The sequence below is a fragment of the Camelus ferus genome, chromosome 2, assembly GCF_009834535.1.
Source record: "Camelus ferus isolate YT-003-E chromosome 2, BCGSAC_Cfer_1.0, whole genome shotgun sequence".
Classification (NCBI taxonomy): Eukaryota; Metazoa; Chordata; class Mammalia; order Artiodactyla; family Camelidae; genus Camelus; species Camelus ferus.
Window position 1 is genome coordinate 71,589,895 of NC_045697.1, and position 20,188 is coordinate 71,610,082.

General features: G+C 36.3%; 1 protein-coding gene across 1 annotated transcript in view; it reads left to right on the forward strand.

The window, feature by feature from the left end:
* The window catches only part of BANK1 (B cell scaffold protein with ankyrin repeats 1), a 382,288-nt gene that overhangs the window by 120,396 nt on the left and 241,704 nt on the right, over positions 1–20,188 (forward strand). Inside the window, 1 exon segment of the mRNA XM_032460712.1 lies at positions 18,136–18,534. Coding sequence (XP_032316603.1) covers positions 18,136–18,534 — 399 coding nt within the window.

Sequence of the window (20,188 nt, forward strand, 5' to 3'; positions counted from 1 at the left end):
GAGAGTGACTATACAAATAAACAGATTGAAAATCAAATCGTTTTGAAAAAGTTATAGCTAAGGAGAAGCTTTGGGCACATGGTTCACTCTCCTTTTGAGAGTGTTGGAGTTCATGGAGTCACGGGAGCTCCAAACTGAGATCTAATCCTTGAAGGAGTCAGGATTGGGGAAGTATTCTGAAGGAATGACTTTCCCTCCCTGACTTCCTATCTCTGTGTCTCCAGGGGCTTGCATCCCACCTATTGGCAAACACTGTCTCTGAAGGCAGATTTCACTTTCTAGAAGGTTGAAACCAAGTTTGATTTAGAGCTTACAGGTGTAGGCACTATGATAAATACTCTACATACTTCATCTCATTTAATTCTCACAACAGCCCATTTCATAAGTGGTGTTATCCAGATGCAGCAAGCCGGGAATCCAGGCTCAGGGACGTTAATTATTTGCTGAATTTGGACTCCATGTCAGCCTGACTCCAGCACTTGGCCTTTTGACTGCTGTGTGTCTCTCTGAAGTGAACTCGTTTCATTCTCACACAAACACATTTATGTACCCATGTCAGACAGGTATTCCTCCCATAGGAACAATTCCGGTTTTTTAATCAAAAAAGTAGCCATGTGTGTAGAAAGTCATTTTAATAGAAAAATGTGCAACATAAAATATGATATTGTGACTTATTAATATATCCACTTAGAAACTTTCTTTATAAGGGATGGAATAGACAACCACAATTTCCAACTGATAATTACAAAAATTTAGAAAGTTTTGCTACTTTCAAGGTCTTTGGAGGTGAGGTAACAGGAAGTGAAATATCTACAATGAAATGCTAGAAAAAAAAAAAGTCCTTAATGAGGGCTGTTAGCGTATTCAGAATTATCAAAGCTGCAGTACAGATGTGATTAAAATATACTGTAAAATGCCTGTAATAGAGTACTTTTAAGAATTCAAGGCTAGTAATTTGCATCTGCCTAATACTTTGCATCCTCAAAGGAATGTTGAAACCCCCTACTAACTGACTCTTAGAAAATTCTTCTAATGTATCATTTGCTTTGACTCAATGAGAAATCTAAACAATGGTCATTTAAGCTATTTAATCAGGGTTATTCCACAAACACTATGTGAGGAGAAGCAGAAAGCAAACACGCACATGTGTCTGTCTTACCTCAGAAGGCTTTAGGAAGGGGAGAGAAGGAACCAGAGCTGAAAGCAGTATTCAGATGTTGTGGTAGACAGAATAATGGCTCTCCCCAAAGATATCGACAACGTAATCCTCAAACCTGTGAATTTGTTAGTTACGCGGCAAAAAAGAATTAAGGTTACAGATGAAATTAAGATTACTCAGCAGTTTACCTTGAGATGGGGAGAGTTGCATGGATTATCCAGGTGTCCCAATATATTCACAAGGGTCCTTTTAAGTGAAAGAAGAGGCAGCATGTCTCCTGCTGCCAGAGACATGGTAGCATGAGAAGGACTCAGCCCAGTGCTGCTGGCTTGAAGATGGAGGAATGGGGCATGAGCCAAGAACTGTGGTTGGCTTCTAGAAGCTGGAAAATGCAAGAAAATGGACTCTTCCCTAAGGCCTCCAGAAGGAACATAGCCCTGCCTGCTGTTGTCTCGATTTTAGCCTAGTGAGACTCATTTCAGACTTCTAATTTCCAGTACTGTAAGATAATACATTTTTGTGGCTTTTAAGCCACTAAGTTTGTTGTAATTTTTTACAGTACCAATAGAAAACTAATACAGATTTCTAAACACATGTGGACTCAATAAGAGAAAAGAATAACATGAATGCCACAGATAGAACCCTGTCCATCAAACCTTTGTGTACCATCAGCCTTATTAAAACACTGGATATAACCATGAAAAAATAGTTTTTATTAAATGTGGTATCAGTGTTACCTTTGGTAGGCATCCTTGGTAAGATATATGCTTATTCATTATTGGAACATCTCTCTGGAATTCACTGTTGTTTTAACAGCAAAACAAAGAAGAAAGTCCCATTACTGTTTATTCACATTCGGTGGTTTTTACCAGTTTAATAGCCCTTGTCGTTAATGCTACTGGCTGCTGCTGCTATTGCAGTTCTTACTAGCACAGATACGTGAGCTCTGGCAAGGTATTTACTTTCTCAGTGCCTCAGTCGCCACAAGTGCAAAATGGGATAAGAGTGCTTGTTCATGGATACTATGACATGAAAAGAAATGAATGCTTGTAAAACACCAGAACAGTTGTTGGCACATATTGGGCACTCGTGCACTTTGGTACCCTTAACTATGGTTATCCTCATCCTCGTCATCATCACTGCCGTACCTATCCATGACTGCTGGGGGCCAGCTCCCACCCGACATGCAGGCTTAATATTTTATCTCTAGGAATTTAGGATCAGTATCTCCATATTTTCAGATAAAGGAATGGAAACAACCAAGAGACAATTTAACCAGGTTGAAGAGCCTTACAATGATGAAGTGAGAACTGTTCCTGAAATAATCTGGCTAAACTTCTGGTAGGCTTGGTGCCAGATGTCCTCTGCTTTCATTATGCCCTGTTCCATCCCACCCCCTCAGGGGACAAAGATATTCTGAAAGACAACCGATTTAGATGTGCACTCCTTATAAAAGGTCACTAATATTATTTTAATGTGCCCGTTTTGTTTTAATGACTGAGAACATGAACCATTTTTAACCCTGGTAGGGAATTATTTTGAGGCCATTATCTCCAAATGGTAAAAAATCGGTTAGAGTCAGGCTACCTTGCCATGAAAAGAACCATATGAGATAGTTTTCTGGGGCAGTTTCTTATAAAAGTAATATATGTGCATTTGAAAAATAGAAAATAATATAAGAATAAACTATGGTATACCACAGTCCTCCACTAAGAATTAAGTATTGATAATACTAGTCTGGAATTGTGAGTCTGTGTATATATACATAAAGGGGCTCACATTGCGTTTATGGTTTTATGGTGTTCACTGTGGTTTGCATATTGATTCATGATACATTTTCAGGTTTTTTTTAAAATCTCAAACAGAGACTTTGTAAAATTTAGATCTTTTGGGTGTGTAAATTGTTCAGTTCTGCATTTTGTGATATTTAAGGATTTATTGACACTTTATTTCCAAGATTGTATTTCTAGTTAACCCTAGGATAAATAAGAGGATTCTTCAACCACAAGTCTTAATGAGGTACTAAAATAAAGCACCTTTTAATGTAATTTGTAAAAATCCATCCTTTTTATAACATGTAAGTCCCGTCCCTTAAAGAGTGGGAATTATGCTTCATTATCTTTATATCTCTTGAAGTCTGAACAATTTTTTTAATAATAATTGTTAAATGATTTTAAGTAAACGTATGAAAGGTATAAATGATTATAGAATTGATACTGAGGCATTTTTATCAACTTTATAGTACTTATGGAGAATTATGGTAAATCATGGTAAATAATCTGAAGATCCAAGTAATGAGTGAAAACTATAAAATGTTAGAGTAGAGAGGATCTAGGATCAGAGAAGGGTAAGAATGATTACCTGTTAAATATGACTGTCTGGAAAGAACATATAGAGAATTTCCAGTGAAGGAACTGTACCCTTCATCTCTGTATCTTTTCAAGTATCTGTTGCTGATTTTCATCTTTGCTTACAATTGTAAGCTACATCAGGATATAAGACTTCCTCAAGTTCAAGTGGTAACATTTTTAAATACTAATAGTATTTTATTTTTACAAACTCAGAGAAAGAAATGTAAGGGAAAATTCAGTCCTTGGATAGCGATTTCTCTTCACTGTGTTTAAGTGTAGATAATTAAGGAATCACATTCAGTAAATAAAATGGATTTTTAAAGTTGTTAAAGAGTAAGTGTAAAACATTTATTTTCATACATTCTTGACTCTATCTTTAAAACTTTTATATGGTCTAGAGCTTCAGGTTTTGGTGGACAGTACCCTTATACATTTTAATAAGAGAGAAGAAAGGTAGAAACAATTGTAATAATTCTTTCTGATTGTTCATATTCTAAAATCATCTTTATTTGTCTGAAAGTTCACATTTTTATAAGAATTTATGCACAGATCTTATTGTAGTATATACTTCCAAATGTCAAATATTAATGAAAACAGCCCCATCAGGAACTCCCAATGCTTCATTATTTCAGTTCCAAAAAGAGTTTTAAATTCAATCTTGTACAAAATATTAGCCATGGATAAAGTAATTGAACATTCATTTTTTTAAACTTTGACTTTTGTAACCTGGTTAATGCCTGAGTTCTAGGCTGTTAATTTTCTTAATATGACACCTGGAGCATAAGAATTAATAAGAGTAAAATAGCAATTTTTATAGAAGTTAGTATGAAGTGGAATACTCTTAAAATTGCTTTTACTTAACCATGTATTATATTATAAAATCTCCCTCATCACTGTCTATATTAATTTTTGTAGTTTTGGATAAACATCATAAATACAATATTAATTTCAGAATTGCAATCTAAATTTTAGGAACATAATTTCAAATATTGTATTCTTTGTCTGGTAATAAATGATTTGTCCCTCATATGACAAACAAAAATCATTGTGGTGAAATAAGGCAGATTTTGAGCTGACAAGTTAATGATTTTAGTGAACTGAATTATGCACATGCATTTAGTTCCTTAATAAATAACATTATAAACCACTTGTTTTTCTCATTAGGAAAGACTGAAATCTGCATTTTCTTTTTTTTATATCAGCAAAACTTGAGCCATAAACATTGCAGTCATAATCATCAAATATGGTATTGGAAATACCAACAGTGAAACAAAAGATTCTACAGTAATTCTCAAACTTGAGTGGACTTAAGAATTACCCTTGTTTTTTAGCTACATGATGGGTGATTCTTTCCTGGGAATCAATCCCAGGAAATTCTGATTCTATCAAGGTCCCAAAGTGTTTCTGAGGCAAGTAGGCCCTTGGCCACGTGATGAGAAAAGAATGAAGTCACGATGGGGCAGTGTAGCTGTTACCAAGTGCTGTACCAAAGTTGAGGGGTTTTGTAGAGGCCCTCAGTGTTTTGATCACTTGCTAATATGTGATCTCTACCCAGAACTCATGTTTACTGTGAACTTAGGCCCCAAGAGGCCTCAGGTTGTTTCTGCAAATGGTAGGAGGCACACTTTGCTGGGTCTGCTGTTTCCCTTCTGGTCAAGAATGGTTGCAAGAGGATGCAGACCTCAGGAAGGTGGGGTGGGGTTTACATGCTTGCTGGTATTGCTTTCAACGAACAAGCAGAAATTCCTTCTACTCTTTGTTTCAGTATGTACATATATTCTAGTATACAGCCATTTCTAAGATAGTTTACAATGCCCATAGTAGGATGTGAATTTTAAGATAAACTTTTCACAGAGGGTTTTGCTAAAGGTATGTGTTCTTACTCAGTTATTGTCTTATACTGTGACATCATAGATAATTTTGCACATGGGAGAACTGTTGAAAGACATTAATGTCTAAATGATAATCAGACACTTGCCAATATAATTAAGCTGTATTATTCCACTAAAGTTTGTGGACACAGAGTGTATTTATCATGTCCTTGACATATATATATATGATATGTATATATAGACACACACACACTTCAGTAATAGTGACTAAAAAGCATTCATTTCCATGAAAGGAATTCAGAAAGGAACACATAAACGATTTGGTATTGCTCTCAAGCCATAATTACCTATACTCTCTCTCTCTCTCTCTTTTTTTTCCCTACTATTGCCACCATTTTATGTGTTGGAAAGAGGAGGTAGAAATGGATAGTGAGGGAGACAAAGAAACAAAGGAATGCCAGCACGATTTTCTCTTGCTCAGAACTAGGGCAGCAAAATTAGATTTGCCAGTGGAACTGAGGTTAATTCTCTTTTTAATCTCATCAGCTGATCACATGCTTTTGTCCACTGGAAAGCCCAAGGAAGGGACTGCAGTTTTATTTCATTTTCTCAATAGTATTGCCTGCAGTATAGTTTGAGACCCAAACCAGAGTTGACAGTAGATGATGTGAATTTAAGCCCCTCTCTGTGACTTACCATTGGGGTAACCTTTGGCAAGTTTCTCAGACTTTCTAATTTGTGTCTTCTCATGCTTAAAATACTGAGTTAAATTGAGTTAAAGTACTTCTCTTAAAACTGTAACACTATGAATAGCAAAAAGTACACCATCATATCCATGTGATTGGACTTGGTGTATTATCACAATTGAATGGAATTTCAGTGTATGTTACTTTGAAATGTGGTACATTTACAGTCAAGTGTTAAGCAGTTAGTTACTCAGTTAGATGTGAGGCCCGCTTCTTGGGGCCGTGGCTGGACTGAAGACCCCCTGGCTTGGTCAAGGAATTCTTGCCAAGAACAAAACTGAGTCTGGTGCAAGCAAGACAAGCTTTATGCTCACGGCTCTAAAGGCACCTCCTCCCTGGGAGGAGGGGAGTAAGGGAACTTGAAGGCGTAGGAAGCAGGTAGGCCTTGCAGACTCTATGAAAGGGGCAGACATTTCTGGGGGCTGCTGGGGCAGCTGTGGCACGAGCAGTTTTCAGAGTTCCTTTGCCCGTGGCACACATTGTGCCTAGCAGAGTACAAATCCCCGCTTTGGGCGGCGATCTTAGCTTGGTAATGAAGCAAAGGTTAACTTTCAGACACCTCCAGGTTTCATGTGAGCAGGCGTGTTCTGTGGTCAAGTCAGAGCCAGTTGGGGGTGGTTGACCACTGTATGTCTCTCAAAGCACGTATCTGTCACAGTACAGATGCAAAGCTTGTCTGCCAAACCCCTGGTACTTTTGAAACAAACACAGAGATAAATGAGGGTAAGTGTTCTTTAGTTCTCAGGGGTTGGTATGGAAACACAGAGGTAAGTCAAGGCTAGGAAAGCCTCTCTGCCTGCTGCCTTGGATCTAGCTGCTTCAGTCTGGTCTTGTCACTGGTCTTTGTGGCATCCTGTTGATAAAACACATTTAGCCTGTTTGGTTAAAGACAGTTTCTGCGCCTGGGCCTTGGGCTGCATAGCACTGGGGACAAAGCCACTTTTCAGTAAAAAACCTCGGGGACTTGTACTGAGGATGGAGGTGGGGACAGGACAATAAATATCCATCTTCAATGCTGAAGTTGTTAAGCAATTGAGAAATAAGACAAAAGAATAAGGCCAAGAGGAAACTGGATATTGCCTTTATCATTGATACAGTTGGCACTGGCGAATGTGGTGGATCTCTAAGTTGCCTTTATATAAGCCACAAAGAGTATGAGGCTATCACTGCATGGAAGAAAGTAACTTGTGGGGTCATGTTTCCCAGATATATTTTCTTAATTAGTAACCTAGTTTGTGTATTTAATTCTCAAATTAACATACCCTTTTCCACTCCTTTTTTTACTCAAAGTAGATCTGTAGTTTAGGCCTTTTCTTCAAAGCAAAGTGGACAATTAGAGATACTGCCCAGAGTTCTATCAACTGGGATAGTTTCCTTTCACCATTCTCTTCCAGGGACAATCGTGAGTGGGGCCTTAATGCAACAGCCATTCACTTTGGACTGGTTCCAGTATATTTTCAGATCCAAAGCATGTAGTATTTGTTTTGATTTACTGTTTTGATGGTGATGGAGGGGATGGGGTTGAATAGTTCCAAAGACTTACATTTTTCCCTTCCAATGATAAAATCCTCATTCTCTGTAAGGATCCTGCCATTGGCTATGTACATGTATTACCACATACATTCCTGGCTTAAAAATACCCACAGGATATCCCTGTGGGCCCACTAGGACCATTATTAGACATACCCAAGGCAAGATGTTATTTATCATCACACCTAACTTCTGTAAGTTCACTCTTACCAGTGTGCTGTAGCGGCACTTTGAGGCCACCAAAATGGGGAAACACATAGCTGCAGGTCTCTGACGAATGCTTGGGAAAAGATCTGTTATATCCATGTATAGCATAGAAGAATCCTTTCTCAAAGGGACTTGGTCATCCCTCGGTCAAAGGGCTCTGAGTCCGTAAACTGTAAGGGGGCTTTGAATTCCCACTACTGCAACTTAAGTCAGTTTCTGCACCCAAACCTAGAATTGTTTTGTTTGTAAAGGTGACATTGAAACTTCATAGGTTATACAAATACTTCATATCTAGGGACCCTCAGATCAATTAGTTACCACAACAGATCCCTGTGGTGAAAACACTTTGATTACTTAAATTGCCTGTAATAATTATATGCTGCCATTTATTCTCTACCGATCCAGACTTCATTATTCCCCCACTGACATCAAAAACTTCATTTCAGAGATCCAATTTGTCATCATTGTCTCCAGGCTACGGAGGACAGACATCACAGAGCTTTTCATGATTGAATTTCTTAATGCTTAGTGAAGGGAATGTCAGAATTCTCTACAGCAAGGGTCTGCAAACTGAAGCCAACAGGCAGAATCCAGCTGGTGGCCTATTTGTGTGCAGCCTGTGAGCTAAGAATAGTTTTTACATCTTTAAAGGGTTATTAAAAAGAAAGAAAGAAAAGGAGAAGGAGGAGGAGAAAAAGAAAAAAATAAGGAAAGAAGAGAGGGAGAAAGAAAGAGAGAAAGAGGGAGAAAGAAAGGGATGAAGAAAGGAAGAGAAGACATCCTATGTTGCCCATAAAGCCTCAAGTATTTATCATCTAGTCCTTTACAGAAAAAGTTTGCCTGCTGACCCCGTGTATCCACTGTGGTAGGCAAGTACTAGCATAGTAATCACATGGACTGTAGGTCACTAGGGAATCCAAGCTTTACTTATACATTCTAGTTGGCTGTTAATGCCTCTCAGGTACTTTAGATAACACATTAAATTCTGAATTTTATATGAATAACCATATTGATGAAATCAGTGGGATACAGTCCTTTGGTTTGCCCTCCTTGGTCTAATGACTCTTAAAATCCGTTCCATACATACTTTCCAAACCCATGCTGATATCTATTGGCAAGATCCTGTAATAATTTCTGTGTGTACAGTAGTTTCTCTAGAATATTCCTTTTGCTTATGGGAACTAACTTTAGTTATTGACCTTAGAGGTAATCAGTGAGGGATGTTGGCATGGGTACAGAGAAAAGTTGACACTGCTTGTAAAGCAGTTGCCTCAAGTGAAGTTCTAGAAGGCTTTTAATTTTGTTTGTGTTTATTTGTTTTTACAAAGAGTGCAAATTCTCTTGGTTAAAAAAGATCCAGGGATATTTGGGAGTTAATGTTTTTAGCCTCATCTCTGCCCAGTATTTCTCTCTCAAGTCTTAGGATTTCACAGCTTCCTCAACAATGCTCTTACATTAGTTTAAGATTCTTGGAGGGTTTTACCTGCTACTGAAGTTATAGCTCTGTCTTTGTGTGAGTGCATGCTGTCTAAGACAGAGAAGCCATAATACCAACCCCCTCCATCTCTGTAATCCCTGTTGCCACCTTATTAACTAAATTCCATAGATACTTGATTTCCTAAGACTTTCTCCTCCATTGACAGTCCATCCCGTATGCCATTATGTCATTATGTGGCTTCTGCATGCCATAAATTGTCAGTGTACTATTTCCATTTAGTGAGGGGTTGCTTGTGTTCTCCGCAGTCATGTGAGCAACCCAAATCCAAAATCCATTCTATAAGGGTCTATTTCCTGTGGCCACTCCTAGTTCCTGTGTTTATCAGGATCCTAGCAAGAAACAGATACCACCACAGAGATTTTAACTGAAAGAAATTTAATAAAAGGATTATTTGTTAAGATGTGCAGGGCTGGAGAACCCAAAGAGAGATAGGGAAGAATTTGAAGACCAAGCAGGACTTCTTTACTATGCCAGTGAGGGAGGTGGAGGAAAGATGGTTACTAGAGATCCATAAAAACAAGGTACAGAAGAAAAGCCCCAGAAGAGCCACAAAAAAACCAAAAACCAAAAAAACAATCCCCCAAAAACCCAGCCATAGCCAAAATTCGAATGGGGAAGGGAGTGGCAAGTCCAGTAAATAACCTCGTAGTTCCTTTCTTTCACTTTCTGGTGTTCTGATGGTGCTTTCCATTGGAGTGGGCGTGGGAGCCTAAGTGATGTAACCCACAAGGAAGGATTAAATCTGGAGAGATCACAAAAAATATTAAGATCCTCAGGAGATCATTCTTGAGTGTGAACTGGAGAAATGAGAAACACGTAAGACACTGTGTGAGATAGTACTGCTACCATATTTAATTGATCTTGATAGTTTTTTTTTCAGGCTGGTTGAATTCTGTGAAATCAAAATTCATCCTAAAATTTGCAGTATATCAGAGTTTATTTGATCACAGTATTCTTTTCTTGGAGAAGTATCAAATAATGGGCTATCTTGTGGTTAAAGTTGTCTTAGATTCAGTACTCTATACAGTAATGGCAATAAAAGGAGGGAGATGATATAAGCATTGCAAAAAAAGAATTCCATAAATTTGTACTAGGTAAGTTTGAAACATTTTAAAAACACCTCACAGATCTAGAATCATTTATGTTTATCCTTTTAAAAATGAACTATTAACAATTAACAATTAATAAAAAATTAACAATTGGTATTAGCGATAAAAAGTGATGCAGGTAGAATTGAACATTTGTAGTTTATATATAAGGGGGTAAGAGGCTTTTGCAAAATAATCCTGTAACAGTTAACACCATGCTTCCTTTACAGAAAGGAAAAAAAAAATTCTCTTTCAAGGTTGTTCTGTGAAGCATAGAATCATTTATTTGCATGTTAAAAGGAAAAAGGGGAAGATTCTGCATTTGTATAAAAATAATTTTTGCTGGTTATTGTTCTTCATCATAGCTCAAAAGCATAATCTTAAAATGATGTGTTGGTACCTTCCTCTATTTGAAAAGAAGAACTAAGTTAATTAACATATTATAAAGCTTTCCCCTGAAGAAGACTCTGAGAAATGGATGTGAGTTCAGGTGGTTTATTTAGAGGATGAGCCTATGAAGCACTGGTGAGAGAACTGAGAATGTGAGACAAGAGAGAAAAGCCAACAGTGTGTGTATTAATAAGCAGAATAATGTGATGAGCTGTTATAATTAATATCACTAGGACCTCTCTAATTACTGTGGAGAACAAACCTCAGAATTGTCCCACTGAAGATGGAGAAGCTGACTTATTTGCACACTGACTTCCATCCCTTATTGACTGAGGGTTGCCCCCCAGGCCTCCATGTACCAAATCCCCAGCACTTCTGAGTTGCCAGGCAGGCACACGGGTGGAGGAAGCGCCCTGAGCTCCAGAAAAAGTAACAGCAATGTAGAGGTTGGAAGTGGTTAGTGTGCTTAACAACTGAGCACCAGGCTGAAGCTAGTGGGCCAGGAAGATGTGGGATGTGTATCAACAGCATCTGCTACACAGGTGTATGTAAAAAACACCAGGTACTTTTTACCACTGTGAGTAAGTGAAATTAACCAACCTTCCTGGAGGAGAGATGAGTTATACCATATTTTGCTACCTTAATGCCTTTGGAAAACCCTTAATTTTGTTCCCCTGTTGTACTAGTTAGCGTAGAAAGTTAGAGTATAAGACCAATTCAGTTACACTTACTATATAATTTGAGTAATGTATATATTTGTGTGTGATTGTGTCAAGATTAATGTTCACATTATCCATTATGGCTATAACTCATTTCTTTCTAATTTTCTGTTTTCTTTTGCACTTTGGTTACCAGTTAGTTGCATCGCACAGTCTTTTTCCATTACACACGCAAACCTGGGTAAGGGATGGGATCTTATTTAAAAAGAAGAAAATCTGTCATTTGAAGCTGTGCATATATAACAGGAAGGATTTGGAGTTATGGTCAGTATCGTTCTTTGGCAGTATTAGTATAATTTGTTCGCACAGCAAAAACAATTATTGATTTCAATTATTAGTATATATTTTCTTCAAGCTTAAAGACTTGTTCACTATTTTGTAAGATAAATAAATAAGGCATCATTACGGAATCTGAAAGAACACTTTACGGTAAATTTCTAAGTTATTTTGTTCCTCCCATTGTAATATAAGCTGTCATTTATGTAGCTAGTCTTGAGATTTACATTTTAAATAATTTATTTGCAGACTTTAATTGCATCTTCAGTAGGAGTTTCCTTTTATCTTGATGATTTCCAGGAATGAACATTTTGTGTTTCTGTATTTCAGGTTCATCTTTTATTATGTCATTTAACAACCTATGAAATTTGGCCAACATTAATGACAATAACCCTCCTTAAATGGGCAGAATAGTGATTTAGGTTTGATTTAGTTCAAGTGTATAAAACAAAGTGCATTGCAAGGCAAGTGGGCTCCTCTTGAGAGATCATAGAGAACTATCATTGGGTCTACAAACTAGATGTCACTCAAGGACAAGCTACTTTCTAGAATAAGGATAATGAAAAGCCCTTTTATTAACTTTTGTACTTTTACTCAACACAGTTTCATACAAAAATATTGGATGGTAACATAAAGACCAATTACTTTCTTCATAGCTGTGATAAGTTAATCAATGTGATCATCAGTAAAATAAGAGTAACAAGGCCAACTCCATACAGTTTTATGAGTATTAAATGAAGTAATGCATGTTAAATGCTTAGGAACATACCTGGTACGTGGAAAGTCTCAGTAACTAATATTTGAGAAAATTAAAGATTAAAAGCCTGAAATAATTTAATCCATAGAAAAGAAAGGGATGGCATTTAATGCCAGTCTTCAGGTTTCTGAAAATTGTCAAACAGGTTACTAAATACCAGTCAAATATAAATTTTAAAGGAAGTGCAATTTCAGCACCAGGACAAATGGCCATAGTATAGTAAGAGAGAATTCCGGTCTAATTTTCTTGGGAAGTTTTGAGAGGGAGGTTATGATTGTCTCTAGAATTGATTTCCTGTGGTTGTCTTCCTATGGTAGTGTGATACCCAACTGTATGACTTGGGGGCACCCATTCTGTACTTTCATACATGTTCATAGCTTAATCTATAATTTTAGTGATTTAAGTTTTAGAATCAAGAAGGAAGTTCTGTAAGTTCTTCATAGACAACTGTACTCTTGGAGTATGTTACATGGTCTGTTTCCTCTTTTCTCTTTAATAGGAAACCAGACTGCCAGTGAGCTTTCATAAACTCAAACATACTTGTGTTTAACCTGTAGGCTGCTTCACAGTGACTAATCTAGCTCATATCAGTACAAGAATCTATTTTAATCTTTTAAATATGTTATTGTACACTTTACTGTTAGAGGTTAAAAGCACAGACGGTAGGCTCAGATTGAGTGCACTGGAATCATAATTCTAATACCTATTCAGTTTTCCCATCTGTAAGATAAGACTAACATTAGTACCTTAATAGGGTAAAATTTGAGAATTAAGTGAAATGACATATGTACAACAATGAAGAGTCCTAGTTTATTTTAAGCAGTTGATAATTTACATTATTATTAGTTTTATTTTTACTCCAATTATTCTATAACTAAACCACACCTTACTCTGGCTACATATAATATAAAGAAAACTTTTTCTCTACTGTTCCTAAAACATAAAAAATGTTGAAAATATAACACCATGTCTGTGCTTGTTCATTAAGTATTTATTTAGCATTGAGGGTGGGTGAAATACTACATAGAGAATAGCAGATCTATGCTGATGATTCGTATACAACTTGTGTGTGATTCCTGTATGCTTTCTCCTGGATGTTTTTTCTCATTCTGTATATATGAATATATTTAAAAATTTTTGTTGACTATCTGTTCAAGAAATTGTGCTAGGCATTGTGTAAGAACCAATGGGTTGAAAGAGGAAGCATCTGTCCTTGGAGATACTATTTATATCATAAGAAAAGACATAGATAATTCAATAAAAATACAGTAGCTCTCAAAATCATTATAGTGTTAATTGCCACATCAGTGGCGTGGAAAATACATGTTATATATCCAGAGGAAAAAAGATAAACGTAGAATACAGGTGTTTTCGTGTTTTGTTCGTTGTACTCATGATAATACCTTACAAACTGATTTTTAAGAATGATTACTTTTCTTTATAAAATATTACAAGTTTACTACAAAAATATAAATGATTTGAAAGAGTAAGAAAAAGGAAGTCATACATCTCTCAAAAATTTATCTCTCATAAACATCTGTTGCTAACAATCAATGGAATTACTGCATACTTTGAGTATCTGGGCAAGATTATTTTAAAATGAGAACATACTCTATGTACTATTTTTAAATATAATAACTTACTTTAAGTTATTTTAAATTAATATAAAGTAAAATGGAAGGACATTAATTTTCAGATAAGAATTTATTTACTCAGAATACTTTCTAAGTTTAATGATGATACAAAAAAGTAGTAAAAGAATGGAGTCACTTATTTAAATTCAAGGTTCAAATTTAGGCATTATTAAAAGACTGAATTCTGTGAAGGATGATATTAGTAGTTTATACTTTCTCCTCCCCAAGTGCTCAGTTTTCCTATTCTATGATTACTTTTATTTCATCAAGATTTTTAACATTTGCATTTTGTGATGCCATCATAACCCTCTTGGTATTTAGTCTTTGATCTAGACATACATGTATTCGACTTACTGTGTGCTCTTGGTCCAAAGTGTGTACATTTCCATTTTGCTTACTTTGGTTCTTCTATTTGCTGGCTGGACTTTTCTTTGTTTAAATTTTGATCATAGTTACACTTCCATATTGAACAGTGATAAAACATCTGTAATGAAAACCAGCAGTCCTCTGCTCTTCCTCTTGCCAAATGCAATTCTCTTCCCCATAGGAACCTTAAGAATTACCATTCTTTCAATTTTTTTTGTTGTTCTAGTTGATATTTCTAAAAGATACATTTATACTACTATTTCTTAATTTACTAATTATAACTATTATCTATTGGTTTTCTGTGAATAACCTAGGTAAGAATTGTCAGTCTCTCTCTCTTTTTTTTTTTTTTTTTTTTTTTTTTTGAGAGGAGGTATTGGGTATTGAACCCAGGACCTCTTGCATGCTAAGCATGTGTTCTACCACTTTGAGTTATACCCTCCTTCTGGATTTCAGTCTCTTGATCTGACACTTCCGTCATTCTCCAGGATATTTAAATCTCAACTTGCAGCTAAATTACTAGTCCTATTTTACATTATTATGATTGTCTTAATCTGTTTAGGCTGCTTCAATAGGATATCACAGACTTGGTAGCCTAAACACCAAACATTTATTTCTCACAGTTCTGGAACCTGGCAATCTGAAATCAGAGCGCCAGCAGGTGGAATTCTGGTGAGGTCCCTTTTCCGGGTTGCACACTACTGACACAGACTTCTTTCTGTGTCTTCACATATAGCAGGAGGGGCCAGGGATCTCTCTGGAGCCTCTTTTATAAGGACATTAATTCCATTCGTGAGAGCTCCACCCTCATGACCTAGTCACCTCCCATCAGCCCACCTTGTAATACTGTTCATATCAACATATGAATTTGGGGTAGGACATAAATCTTCAGTCCATAACAATGATTATCTACACGTTTATACTATTGATCCAAAGAGTGTATAATGATCTTGCTTTCTTTTTTGTTTTTTCTGTAATTAATTTAACTTTCTTTTGCATTTTACATGTAAAAGTTTGTAATGTACCTATCTTTAATGTTTTTTTCAAAACTTCCTATCAGAACTGTCAAACTTCTATTAGCATTTTTCCTCAAATTTTCAAATACTTGTTATAATGTTTCAATTGCTTTATTAGTTTATTTTCCTTAGTGCTCCCTCCCCAAATTCTCCATCCATCTATTATAAGTCCCTGGGCCTCCTGAACATCTGCCACCCTGGAACATTCTTTTTTTCTTTTGATATTTTAATTTACCTTTTTATTGCAGTGTAACTTACACAATCTAAGATATACAGATGAATAGAATTTTATATATGTTTTCTTTGTATAACACTCAGATCAAGATATAGAATATGTTCAGCACCCCAGCAAGCTCCCCTTGATCTGCTTTCATTCCTTAATCTTGCCCCCAAATATTCTCATCTGTATCACTGTGGATCTTTTTTTCCTTCTGTTTTTGAACTTCATGTAGATACAATCATTCAGTATATACTCTTTTTCTTCTTTCACTCAACATCACATCTTTGGATTCATCCGTGTTGCATATAGCAATGATTCATTCTTTTTCATTGCTGTGTAATATTCTATAGTATGAATGTACTATAAAATTATTATTGTAAGAAGTGTCTTATTATTCATTATAATCTGGCCTTGAAACTGCTCTGAAGAAATCAATGACCAACCTAATATTTTTCTTTTCTTGGATGACTTGCTTTTCTTTCTTAGCTATATGAAGAAGTTTTATAATCATTAAACCAAGGGCAATTTAATCAGGATGTTTTCTCTGAGACTTTTTCTTGGAATGTGATTATGCCTCACTGATCCATAGAGTTGATTCCTTTTTCTTCTGTATTTTAAGTATTTTAAAATTTATATAGGAAATATTTTGATGTGTCTTTTGTTCTCTTTTACTTCAAGTTCTTGGATTATCTTTATAATTGAATATTTTCCTTTTTTTACTCTTATCCAGATACATCAGATTTTCACCAATTGCTTTAACTTTGTTCTCTCTTTTTGTATTTACTGTGAAAATATCAAGCTTTTCTTTGAGGCCAGAAATTAAAATATATCTATTTCTAGTCTAGTCATTGCTTTTTCTACTTTATTTATTAGTTGAGCAATGATATTGTTTGGGCTCTCAACCCGTCTCTTTATCTACTTATTATACCTTTTCAAATTAGTCTTTTTATTAAAAAATTAGGTCAACTTGTCTTTGAACTCTGGTTTTATTTAACCTATGCTCTTTTTTTATACCATGAAGGACTTTTATGGAGTTTTTCTTTCCTGCTTATAATTTCTACTAGTCTTTGCATGCTGTGTTACTTTCATTGTCATGATGACCATATTATTGTTGTTAATACTATTTGCCATCATCTCTTTCCATAACTGTGAATTTGTATTGCTGATCCTTTCATCTTGCTGATGAATCTCTAAGTTCAGTTTCTATTCGCATAATACTGTGTGGGTAAATTATTCTTTAAATTCCCCTCCCTATCTTATTTGCTACTTTAAATCCGCCCCCCCCTCCCCAAGCTATAGTTTGAGAAACAAAATCTGTATTCTAGTTAGTTTTTATGGCTTGAGAGAAAAGAGGAGGAGAAGGAAGATCTGTCAGTGTGACTCTCTGGTTGGAGGTCATGGGTCTGAGTCCCAGATGAGACCTTGTTGTCTGCAAGGCCCCTCTCCTCTGCCCAGGTATGTGCTTGAGTTCTTGTGCAATTTGACTGGCTTTCCTGTCTCAGCTTTGAGCCCTGGTTCATTTGGGAGGTTAAGCCTTTCCTGCTTTTGCAGACGCCCCCGATCACTTTCCAGTGGGGAAGACATTTATGACCACCCTGGTGGTTTTGGTGATTTATAAGTTTCTTCATCAGTACTAGTTCTAGGGTGGGAGATAGATTTAGGATTAGTGCTGCCTCCCTAGAACCTTCTGTTTATTTCTTCAGCATCAACTTTTTAGTTTATGACATGAGATAGTATCCCCTTTATTTGTTTTTTTGCTGTTGAATTATTCTCTTTTTTAAATGTTTACTTTGTTAGTTTTCTGGGCATGGGAATTCTATAATCTGTCTTGATGTACCCATCTTTAGCTGGAAGAAGGATTTTTAAATCCTTTAATGTAATTTCTCTTAATTCTTCTTAGGATAACACGATTCATTAGGTAGGGCTTATTTTTTTTTTTTTAACTTCATTTCATAGGTGAAGAAACAGTGACTGAAAGGAATTAAGTGGCATAATCTAGGTAAAATTTTGTGGTTACTGGCAAAGTCATGTCTGCCAACCCAACATCCCTAATCCCACAGAATATTCTTTCCATTCTGTCTCGAGGCCTCTCATTTATTTCTATTACACTTCCTAGAGCCACATTTGTGCAGTGAGTACAGCGTGAACTCTGCGCTGCATCTGAAGGATTACTTTAATCCCATAGGATTATGTTGGGGATAATGTGAATTATATTATTGGTCTGTGGTATAAGCAAATTAATATATTCCTTAAAGAGTACATTTAATTCTTTGAGAAATAATAATATAACCTGCTATTAGCATGTCAGATATAAGAAAACTAATACGTTAACTTTCTCTTTTCCAGAAAACACAAAAGACATCATCATGGTATATGAAGAAGATGCTGAAGAATGGGCTTTGTACTTGAGGGAAGTTTTTTTATGTGTTGTGAAAAGGGAAGCCATCCTGTTACATCGCTTGGAGAATTATTCTCCTCCAGATTTGGAATTGCTGAATTTAAACTCTTACAAATGTAAACTTTTGATATTATCAAACAGCCTGCTTGAAAACCTGACTCCGACGAAGTGTCAGTTTCTGGAAAACATACTTCTTTCACCAGAAAGTGTGGTTACTCTGCTGTGTGGGGTGAAGAGTTCAGATCAGCTCTACAAATTATTAAATATCTCTGGAGGCAGATGGGAGATCTCAACTGAGCAGGAGCCTGAAGACTACATCTCTGTAATCGAGAGTGTCATATTCAGAGGTAGTGTTGCCAAATCATCTTACTTGGTTTTTTTTTTTTTTTTTGAATTTATGAATATCCGATGTTAGGATTAGAAAAAAAGAAAAATGAAAGCCAACTTTATTTAATAGTATGTTACTCTTTCCTCAAAATGCATAGAGGTTATTAATGTTTAGCTATATTCCAATCAAGGCTTATTGATTATTCAAAAATGGTTTATAAGCATTTTCCTTGGGGTAGCTTGTATGAGATTATGCTTGGTAGAACAAGTATGGTATGCTAGGCTATATATCACTTTGGTTCTGGAAGCTGATTTCTTAGTTAATTAGTGAGGCTTGAGTTAATATTGTCTGTCCTAGTATTGGTACCAGTCAGTAGTAGTCCAAGGTTTGAAGGTCTGGGTTAGAGTTGTAGAACTGAAATACTGTTACTTTTATTAACTTTAAATAACAGATTTAGTTTTAATCGTATAGGCATTTCATTAAAGGTTGGAACCCAAGGACCCATCCATTAATTAATTACAGTTTCACGTAATATTCGAAACACTGAAGCTTAGTAGCGCTAAAGCTTCTCTCTCCCCCAGTGCTGCAGCCTTGGTGTGGGAGGGCTGCTGTGGTCAGCTGCTTTCCTGATTTTCTCAATTTATATTTTACTTTTAAGTTCCAGTGTTCCAGCTATGGTTTCTTCTCCTACAGAGAAGTGGTAGGGTTCTTGCTTTCTATTGGCCATATCAGATATTAAGTGTAGGCTCTTTTCCTTGGAGCATATTTCTGGACTCCTTAGAAATCTCCTCATTCCCTGGGGATATCTCATCTCAGTTCCCTACTGAGACACATGTTTCCCCTCCTCCAAGCTCCTAGCTGTGGTGGTCAGCCCCATATAGATTCTTACTTTTCTTTTCTATGGCTTCTTCATGTGTCTATCTTGATCAAAATCACTGAGAATCTCCCTGCCGGCCCTTTCTCCCACCTGGCCCACATCTGTCTGCAAAATAATTCATTTTTCTTTTGCTCTGACAAACTCTGGGCACACAAGCCATTCCTAATATAGACACCATGGCCCTGCCCTCAGAGCAGCAGTGCACCACAGCCTCTTGCCTTTAGTCATTTCCAAACACGAGTCGAGCACGAATCTTGGTGTTCTGTAAAACCAGAGAGCACCTGTCAGTCCCAAAGGGTTTGCAGGAAGCCCTTGTCCCTATGCTTGAGGATGGTGATGTCCCTCAGGTATCCCTGGGCGGGTGATGGTGGGACTCACGGCACATCAACAGCTCTCTTTATATTTGAAGTCTAGTGACTTCGCCATAGTGTTTCCTTGTGCTGACTGTTCTGCACTGTTTTGCCCAGGGACATGGTTACTTTTTGTGTTTGTTTATTGCTTTTGTTCCTTTTTCTTTTTTGGGGGGAGGATCTTTTCCCCAAGATGTAGGTTCAAGTCTTCTTTTATTTCAGGAACAATTTCTTGACTTACATCTTTAAATATTCGCTCTATCTTGCTATTATTGTTTTCTTTTTCAGAGATTCCGTTTATATGTACGTTGGACTTATTTTGTCCATAATATACATTACAATTTCTCTCTCATTCTTTTTGATTCTTTATTAATATCCGTTACTTAGCTTGCATTTTTCATTTCAATCCTTGTTACTTTCTTATACTTTCAGTACTCTCCTCCTGT